At 34.7% G+C, this 10,539-nt stretch overlaps 1 protein-coding gene across 1 annotated transcript; it reads right to left on the reverse strand.

The window, feature by feature from the left end:
* Positions 1-7,585: 7,585 nt before the first annotated feature.
* Positions 7,586-10,285, reverse strand: LOC114750496 (disease resistance-like protein CSA1). Its single transcript, XM_028939090.1, has 5 exons — positions 10,061-10,285; positions 9,291-9,620; positions 8,416-9,180; positions 8,261-8,329; positions 7,586-8,164 (listed from the first exon to the last, which is right to left on the reverse strand). Exons 1-5 carry the CDS (start codon positions 10,283-10,285, stop codon positions 7,586-7,588), a joined length of 1,968 nt encoding a protein of 655 aa, XP_028794923.1.
* Between the last annotated feature and the right edge of the window lie 254 nt (positions 10,286-10,539).

Raw genomic sequence — 10,539 nt, forward strand, 5'->3', positions numbered from 1 at the left:
GACCAAAGAGTAATAATCTGCAACAACATATAATCATATCAGGAAAACAAGAAAATGAATCAAAGGTATGAAATTAAAACGAGTGGGGTAAAATATATAGAAGTTTTTGTGCAGATCTATAAAACTCATTATGTAGAGATCCATACTGTTGAGAAAGTTGTTGAAGCAATCTCGCTTTCTTCTCCACACTCACTGCTATTATCTGAAGACGACGAACTGCAATAAAAGGAGAGATTTGGAGGACGAAAGAGCCAACCTTTTTCCTTTCTCTTTACCTAACTTGCTACTGCCATTGACTGCAAGGCAAAGACTGACTTTAGTAGCGTGGCTTCCATGACTTTTCCTTCTTATTTACGAGAATCATCTAGTTCCGTGTCCTCAGATCACGACAGCGAGTGTCCAAGTGCGCGTTAATTGATGAGCAAGGAATGCGGGATGAGCTTTAATTCTTTAATTCTTTTATTTTCACATACTAAGAAATATTATGAAGCTATATTTTCTGCATGTGTGAAATTCTCTTTACATCTGATTATATTATTATTTTCTTGGTTAAGAGGATTGTTTGATGTGTTTGGAGAAGCTATCTTTGACTTGGAGAGGTATTTGTGCCGTTTGGGACTCTTTCAAAGCCGGGGTATGAAAGAAAATTGGCAATGGTGAAACAACCTCCTTTTGGTTTGAGAATTAGTCTGAAATGAATACCCCTATAATCAATCTCATTCCAGGAAGGGAAGGACTAGTAGACTGTAATGAGAGAGTAGTGGATTATGTGGATTTTTGTGGGAATTGGAGCCATGAGAAACTAAGTGCCTGGTTGTCTCGTACAGAGGTGGAGCGTATCATGAGTGCACACCCATCCTGTGAGGAGAGAGGAGAGGATAACTTTATTTGGAAACCATCTACTGATGGGTCCTTTAACATCAAATCTACTTATTCTTTCCTTTTTGGAGGGAATGGACTTGAAGGGGACAACATCTGGAAAAGTTTATGGAGATGGCAGGTTCCAGAGAAGATTAAGTCAATCATGTGTTTGTTTACACATGGTAGGCTCCATACGGCTGAACTCAGGAAGCGAAGGAGCATTCAAGAAGATGATGCTTGCCCATTTGGATGCAATGGCGAAGAAACAGCAATGCATTTAATGCGAAATTGTAAGAATGCTGTGAACAGATGGAGATCAGTGGTCTCACTTGATGAGTGGCCATATTTCTTCACACTTCAAGGACGAGAGTGGATCGGTTGGAACCTCAAGCGTGAAGCAGGAGCTGCAAACACAAAGAAAATTCAATGGGCTATCTTGTTTGGATATATTTGCTGGGATATATGGTCTTCTTGTTGCAATAAAGTTTTTGAGACAGAGACTATCAATGCTCCAACAAACGCTCAAGACTCCTTCCATAGAGCTTGTTGGGATAAAGAAATTGTTGAGCACAGTCAATAGCCATCTAATTCTACCTTGCAGGGGAGTAATGCCATTCACACTCTGGAAAACCACGTCACACTGAAGGTAGATGGTTCGGTGCTCATGGACGGAAGAAGTAGCTGTGGAGGAGTTATAAAAGGTGAGGAAGGAAGGTGGACTTGTGGGTTTTCTTGCAAATTAACCTCAGTCCCGCCGGCAATAGCAGAACTAATTGGGATCATTAATGGATTGCAAATATACTGGAACAGAGGGTATAGGAAAATCCTAGTGTTGTCGGATTGCATAGAGGCCATTAATTTTTGTATTCGTAGCTGTGGCGTTGGACACCCGTTTAGAGATATTATATATGACACAGGGCCATATTCAATATGAACTGCCAAGTCTTAATTAGACATATGGACAGGAGTCATTTATTTGATGATGAGAGTTTAGCGAAAGCTGCTAGGTTAGAAGAAAACTTTTATATCTTTAATCAATCTCTACCTTGGATCGAAGGGGTGGGTCTTGATTAAGTTTAGTTCTTTTGTATTGGTGTTTGCCTTTGTTAAGTAATGTTATTCAGTATTATTTCAAAAATAATAATAATAACAACAACAACAATAATAATAATAATAATCTGCAACACTTTATTTTTTCCAACACGGTTTTAGAATCCAAGAGAGAAAGGCGATGGTGTCAGCTAAAGCAGACGGAAGACGAGACAGGAGAACGAATTTGAAATTTTGATTTTTTGAATAGCTTTTTCCTTATTCACACGGTAATAACCGTCCTATTTATAAATTATTTTTAATATATTTTATACAGATTAAAAAAATTTTAAATTTCATTAATTATAATTTAAAATTTAATAAATTTTAAATTTTATTCTTATTTAATATACATTATACTCCATTTAAACAAAACCAATATAATAATAAATAAATAGTGAAATTGCACATCTACATAAAATTTCTCTCAATGCTCTATAAATAGGACCAAAAATATTTTCTCTCTCTGTTCTATAAATAAGACCAGAGGAGTACTATTAATGATCATTTATGATTAAAAAATTTGTTATGATTTTAAGCTTTAGAGATAAATCTGTAAAAAAAAAAATTTCAAAGTGTCCAAAATCCAAATCTTGTAAGTAAAAACTTTTAAGAAAACTTTTGAAATGATTTATATACAGCTTTTTAATCATGACTTAACGTAAAAAATAAATATATAAGAAAAATTTGTCTCTACTTATAAATATTTTTAATCTAAAAGGCTCTAAATTTTCATCTTTAACCCAAAAAGGAAATTACGTCTTACGAGGGGAGACGCGTCGGCGTCGACCCCAGCCTTTGAAGAAATAATCTTGGGACCCATTATATCTTGTAATAACCGACTACCATTTCCTTCTAAGAGACGGCAAAGATGCTCCCAGATTTTTTCCTATTCGAGTGGAATGCTTAACCCCTAATAATTGTGAATAGTGATACTTCAAAACAGCAGAAAGTATTGGCGCTAAAAATTAAGTTTGATTTTGCCCGATTAATCGTGATACCCGATACCCTTCCAAAGTCATCTAAAATTTGAGAAACTTGCTCAACCTGACTGGAGTTAGCTTGAAAGAAGAGAATTGTATCATCTGCATACATCAAATGAGACAATGCCAACGAATCCCTGGCTACTTTAATACCCTTCCATTTGCCTTGGTTCTGTAGTGATTGAAGTCCACGAAAGAGCATTTGCGCAAATAATAAAAAGATGAGGCGACGACGGGTCCCCTTGCCATAGACTTCTTTGTGGGAGAAAATGTTTAGAAAACACACCATTTAAATTCGCTTGATAGGATACAGACGTCACACACTGCATGATTAAACGTACCCATACCTCAGGAAATTGCATTCTCTTTAAAGTATATTCAAGAAAATCCCAAGCCATGGAATCATATGCCTTAGTGAAATCAACTTTTGAAGCAGCCCAGCAAGTGTTCCCTCTCCTCATGCAGTGAATTTTATGAAGAACTCGAGAAACAATAAAAAAGTTATCAGAGATCAAACGCCCATTTGAAAACGCACTTTGCTATGGAGCAATATAATCCCCGAAAAAGATTGCAAACCGTTACGGGTAGCTTTGCAATGATCTTATAACTGACATTGCATAAGCTTATAAGCCTCTGGTCCCTAAAAGACAGCACTCAAACATTTGGGAATTAAAGTGATAATGGACCGATTTAGCTCCTTCAACAAAAAACCAGATGCTGAACCATAGAACAAATATCTTTTTTCAACAAATCCCAGTTTCCCAGTTCCTTTGAACGAAACGAGCATAAAAACCTTCTACTCCCGAAGCACTCTCTGCTGGCAATTGAAAAACCGCTTCCTGAATTTCATCCATCGTAAATTCTTTTGGCAGAAAATTCTTATGAGATTAAGATAAAACAGGAATAGGAATATTTTGTAGCCAAGGAACAGGCACTGCAAAAATAGAGGAAAAATAGGTAACTGCTTGCTCAATGAAGATTTGCTCATCCTCAATCCAATTCCCCTGATTATCCTTAACTCGAATGAGACTCTTGGCGGCCTGCCTTCGTTTAACACGTGAATGAAAATATTTCGTATTTCCATCACCATGATTAAACCATGACATTTATGCACGTTGTCCCCATAAAGTTTCCAGACATACATAGAGAAATTCGAAATTGTGCCTCAATTGAATCTCCTCCTCTTGATGATTTAGAAAATCTGTCATCGTAAAACCTCTGTTCCACTCCATTTAACCAAAGACCTCATAGTTCTGGCTAGTTTAGTCTTAAGTCGGAAGGCCGCAGAACCCGTTATGTGAGTATTCAAGCATTGAGGAATAATATCATGAGCCTGCTGAAAAGATTCCCAAATAACTTCATACTTAGAATAAGGTCTTCGTTTCATACCATTCTTTTCTTCTGAAGTAAGTAAAATAGGTGTATGGTCAGAACCAGCTCTAAGGAAAACAACAATTCTGGTATTTTAGTGCATGGAAAACCAAAGGTGATTATATAAGGCGTTATCCAATCTGGCCCAAACCCGCTGGCGACCACCTCTATTATTAGACCAAGTAAACCATTGCCCTTCTTGAGGAACATCATACAGTCATCTACACTAATCTGTTTCTGGATTCTTGCAAATGGCTTAATCTGAATGAATTGACCATGGGGTATATATTTGTCCAAGTATCAACTACATTTATTTGTCTTCTTCATCTTCTTGAAATAACCATATCCTTGTGATGTATCACCTACCTCTAGTTCTCTAGTTAAGACCTAGTTGACTAGTTTAGAGATATCAGGAAAGTTAGTAAATTATTTAATTATAGCACATATTACATGATCTCTCTAAAATATTTATCCGGACCATTATATTATATATCAATTTATAAGTGAGACAAATTAATTTAAATAAAAATGATAAATATGAATAGTTTAAAGTACTTTATTAACTTTCTTAATTTTTTTGAATTAGTCAATTGTGTCTTGTATTAAGAGCTGGATGCAGTAATTGTTTTCTTGATTTAGTATCAACGTAGAAATAAATATAAGATTAAATTGCTCATGCAAATTGAGTTATGTCTCTTTAGTTCTCCATATTTTTATATGCTCTGTTTCATTGGAATCCATACATCAATATGTTACATGCCTAAATCTTCTATTGCTATTTGATATCATCGATATTAAATCAATCCATCTAGCTAATTTGTTCAGTCAAGTCGTATAGTTTTATGAAACTTCGTTATCCAATTCTCTTTCAAAATTTGAAACAGGGGAGGGGCGTTCTGCTAGATGGTTGAGCCAAAGTGAAGGTTTTCGGGCTTCATTATGTTTAACGATCTCTTGCTTCATCCTCCTCTCTAGCTCCTTCATTTCACAATGGTTAACTTTCCTACATTGAATTCAACTCTTTCTTTTCGCCATTTCCCTCTAAGCTTGCATATAAGTATATAGAGATCCTGATTATAGTTTAATTTCATAACTGTTTCTTTCTATTTTCCCCTTTTTTCTAGTTTATTATGATAAGTAATATGATTATGTAAGTTGTTGAAAATCACTATTGGGACTGACAAACCAAGAGGTCAAAAACGTGCAATAATGGCATATCAAGGAGTCCTCAAGCTCTCCTAAGTGGAAATATGATCTTTTCTTGAGTTTTACAAGGCAAGACACTTGAGTCAATCTTAGGTACGTAGAAGTGGTATCACAATTTTCACTTTAGGAGTGATGAAATAAAGAGAAGTTATGAAAAATATATTGTAGAGAATATATTTTTCTTGAAAGTAACTGAAAGTCAGGGATAAAGGTTTACAGAATTTTCGAATAACAATTGCATTATATCACCGCGTAAAATAAGTGACCAACTAGAAATTTCTCATGTGATGCCTAGACTAGTATATTTAATTAGATATGAAATTAAACAATATTTACTTTTAATTTAATATATTTAAATTTCTATTAAGATATTATTCAAATCCAAAATTAATTATTAATTTTTTCATCTGAGCCGCTAGTTGAAATCCTATTCAATTATAGTGCTTCCCATTTAATTCAATACATTTAAATCCCAATCAAGATATTATTCAAATCTTATTAATTGAATATATTCAGATCCTATAACTATATTACAAGATTCTAAGAACATGATGATTGATTTTATATATATATGTGTGTGTGTGTCTATATATATATATATATATATATATCTGTGTGTGTATAATGTACGTGTATCTGAACAAAAAACGAGAAGAAAGGAAAAAATTCATTATAAAAACCAAACTTAGAGTCCCTTGTCAATATTCTAAGGGCCCACAGTTGAAATGCGGATGGCGGGCGAATGGGTTACCACAAGCAGAGGTTGCTGCTTGTGTTATTAATTTTAATTAATCTTTCTCAACCATTTGATAACTTGTGATGAGTATTAATTTGATGCACGGAATAATAGGAATATGTTTCTCATATTCATTTTATTTCTTTACTTCTGTCATTGTGAATTGTGATAACTCCATTGTCTTTTTTTAGTTGTAATTTCATATATGGTTGGTGTCACATGTAACGCTCTCAAAGAGTTTCTGAACAAACATCTGGGCTTGTAGAAGCTTTTGACAACTTCATTCAATATCTTTGGTAACCTAATATCATTAACAGAGTTAGACTTAAGCTAATGTGGCATTCGTTATTACATTCTAGTTGCTTCTTCTAAACTTTTTCATCTACACTGTGATCTGTTTCTGGATTCTTGCAAATGTCTTAATCCGAATTAATTGACCATGAGGTATGTTTGTCTAACTATCAACTATATATATTTATTTGTCTCTTTGTCTTCTTGAAATAACCATATCCTTATGGTTTAATTGTTTTCCTGATTTAGTATCAACGTAGAACTAAATATGTGATTAAATTGCTCACGCACGTTGAGTTATGTCTCTTTAATTCTCTATATAATCATTACTAAATCAATTTATCTAATTTGTTCAGCGAGGTTGTATAGTCTTATGTGCTAACTTAAACTTGTAATTATGTATGAAACATGGATCCTATTCTCTTCCAAAAATTCGAAACAGGGGAAGTGTGTTCTGCTGAAGGTTGATCCAAATTAATTGAAGGTTTTCGAGCTTCATTCTATCTGATATTCTCTGCTTCATCCTCCTCTCTAGCTCCTATATTTCACGGTAGCCTGGTTGCTTTTCCTACATTAATTTAAACAAAAGCGAAATACACTTCCAATCTTGCCCATTGAATTCGGATATTTCTTTTCACCATTTCCCTGTAAGCTTCTATATAAGTAATTAGAGACCCTGCACTTTTTTTTTTTGTTAAAAAAAACCAACTCAGTATGTCCCTTAGTCTAATTTCATATAAGTCTAATTTCATATAACTAGTTCTTTTTATTATCCTTTTTTCTTCTCTGTTTACTATGGTAAGTGATATGATTATGCTGCTGAAAATCACTACTGGAATAGACCAAGAGGTCAAAAATCTACAATGGCATACCCTTTATTTCCATCTTATCAGTTTTATTTTACAAATCACTTGTATGCAAATATAATCTAGCTGTAAGTAGGTAGAGTGGTATCGTAGTGTTCAGTGATGAAAGAAAAAGAGAGGATAAGTTGTGACACAACAATTCTAAAGCAATTGAGGATTTTGCAAATATAATCTAGCTAATTTTACAACTTCATAATGAACTTGCGAAGCATTCTCCAAGAAAGCTTGAGTTCATCATCAGGAGCAGCAAGTTGTGGTCGGGTGAGTTGGTCGGAATCCCTGAGATTGCACCACTCTTGTATGTCTTCTTTACATATCACTCTCCACCCACTTCCCTTTATTTCCATCTCACCGACGTACGTCGAAAGTTTAATGTGAAGGGAATTGCTATCATGAGCTCTTAGGTGCTGCCAACATGTTTCCTCATTTAATTCCAACACCATTATGCACTGGTTAGCCATAGGATAATTAAAGACGAAAATCGAATGTCTCCCCAAGTTGTGTATATAATCATCATCATCTTCTGCAGCTTTACTACTCCAATCAATCACCATGTCACCACAACCTGAGATAAAGAAACATACAACAATTCCGCACCATTTACTATCGAAACAACGTGGAGGTATGTCCACTTTTATCACATATTCATATTCCCCTTTCTTCTCAGACAAAGGATAATCTTCTTTATTTTGAAACCATGATGGCATTTTGCATCCGGGAATAATTGCATAGAAATCTCTCGGGGCAACACATTCAAACAGCTGCAAACATACCAAATTGTTATTAACATTAATTACCCCATGAAGGGAGCATATGTGACACAAAAATGAGACATACATACATACATACATACATACATTGAACATATATATACCGGGCTCTTCTTCCTCATCATAAGGGATTACATATTTAGTTCGCCCACGACACTGAAATAAAGAAATAGTCATGTTATGTAATTGTAGTTTTAAGAGGGGGGATACACATTATAGGTGGTAGGAAGAGAAACATATACCTCATGGTCAAGTGAAGCAACCAAATTCCATAATTGTCCATCTGATGATAATGGTTCCATCGAATCACAATTGGAGGCATTTAATCGAATTAACCGTGGTGGAAGCCTTGGCAATGACTTAAGCATCGTGCAAAAATCCAATGAAAGAAAGACAAGTCGAGAAAGACCAGAGAAGCAACCAGTGGGTAGATAAACAAAATCATTACCTGATAGATCCAATACAATGAGTGATGATAAACTGTGAAAATCATCAGGAATCGATCCATCATTTATGCCACACCACTCTAAATATAACTCTGTTAATGACGTTACATTCAAGCCAGCAATTTGACGAGTTATGTGAGTCTTCAAGAACTCGTCAAGATTAAGAATTTTGCAACACCGTAAATCTAAATATCCAAGACCCGTCAAGGATCCAAGTGATATAGGAAGTCTACGTATAGCAGTGTTACTCACATCAAGATATGATAATTTTTTCATACCTTCCCCGAACTCTGGGAGCACTGCAACTTTTCCACACCTACTAAGATCTAACTTTATCAAGGAATCTGTTTCAAATTTTTCTGGTAGGATTTCAAGATTTTTACAACCATCCAAGTACACCTCAACAAGTTCTTTCAACTGTCCAAGTGAGGGATGAACCTTGACAAGAGATTTGCACTCACTAAGACGTAAATGCTCTAAATTTGGAACTCTTGAGAAGTCTGGAGTTTCCGTAAAATTGGGAGAATTTCTCAAGTCCATAAATTTCAAATTCTTCATAAACTAGAATCAAACAAAATATTAGAGTTAGTCTCACTAAACAATGTATCAATAAAATAATGACACAAATATATTTTCAAGATAAACAATGATGAATGAAGCATCAATCTCACCTGTTTGTCATTCCAAAGTTGCTTTATCTTGCTTTTATGCATTTCAATTGCAACAATTTTATGCAATGGAGTTTCAAGTGGAAGAGCTTCCAAAGGAAATAATGGCCATCGAACAACTTTTAATGCACCAGATAAAGATTTCAATCCGCTTGGTAAGATGAACCAACTACGAAGTGACAAGCAATCTAACATCTCTGTCTCTGTACCAAAGATTGAAAAGAAGAATAACCTAATGTTACTCATCTTTGAAAAGGCTTCAGGATGTACTTCTACTTCTAGCTCCCCATAACGATCATCTTCCATAACAATGGCTTGTATTGCCTCAGATCCCTAATAAAAATGTCATTTTAAAGAAAAATAGCATGAGAATGATACCAGAGTGAAGAATATTAAAAACAGTAAATGTATGTCAATAAAATGACATATTTAGAAAATAAGGCCCTCACCTTGTTTTCTTCCAATACTTCTTTGATGTCCTCAAACTTCCACAACCTACTACGCTTGCCAACATTATTGGGAGATTCTTCTTGCTTAACTATATTCCTACCCAACTCTTGAAATAAATCATGCATCTCTAATCTGCAATCTTCTGTTTCAACTAATAAAGTTTTTTGGATCAAGATGTTTATTCCTATTTTTGCATGAAGACCACATCTTTCCAAAATTTGAGTCACATAATTTTTCCGCCAACCCTTAAAGAAACAAGCAATATCTAAAAATATTGTCTTTTCTTCCTCATTCCTTAATCCATCGTAACTTATTTTAAGTACTTGAAGGATATCATTATCAGGAATTTGCTTCAACCTATCCAAAGCATCCATCCATTCAGCTTTACTCCTCCCACAAAGAAAAGAGCCCAAAACTTCAAGTGCCAAAGGAAGACCTCCTGTATATTCAACCACAGATTCAGACAACTTCAAATAATCCTCATCAGGAGGATGATCTTCGTTGAATGCTTTGTTTGAAAAGAGTTGAAGAGATTCATCTTTATTCATTGTTTTCATCTCATATATTCTTTGCACTCCAGATGATCTGAGCAACTGACTATCTCTTGTTGTGATTATTATTCTGCTTCCATTGCCGAACCAATTTGGACTTTTAGCCAAACTCATTAATTGACGTGAATCATCTAAGTCATCAAGAACAAGAAAAACCTTTTTATTACACAGAAACTTTCTTATCATCTGCATCCCTTCATAATCATCACGAATTTTCCTATTTTTTATTTTGAGATGAGAAAGAAACCTTT

This window comes from Neltuma alba, unplaced genomic scaffold, assembly GCF_004799145.2.
Source record: "Neltuma alba isolate B1F8T4 unplaced genomic scaffold, ASM479914v2 tig00006480_pilon, whole genome shotgun sequence".
Classification (NCBI taxonomy): Eukaryota; Viridiplantae; Streptophyta; class Magnoliopsida; order Fabales; family Fabaceae; genus Neltuma; species Neltuma alba.

Excerpts from the sequence above, each read along its gene's own strand:
- LOC114750496 (XM_028939090.1), bottom strand. The coding sequence starts at position 10,285 with ATGAATAAAGATGAATCTCTTCAACTCTTTTCAAACAAAGCATTCAAC. Across the intron at positions 9,181-9,290 it reads AACTTTGGAATGACAAACAG|TTTATGAAGAATTTGAAATT; the intron begins GTGAGATTGATG and ends GTTTGATTCTAG. Across the intron at positions 8,165-8,260 it reads CCGGTATATATATGTTCAAT|CTGTTTGAATGTGTTGCCCC; the intron begins GTATGTATGTAT and ends GTATGTTTGCAG.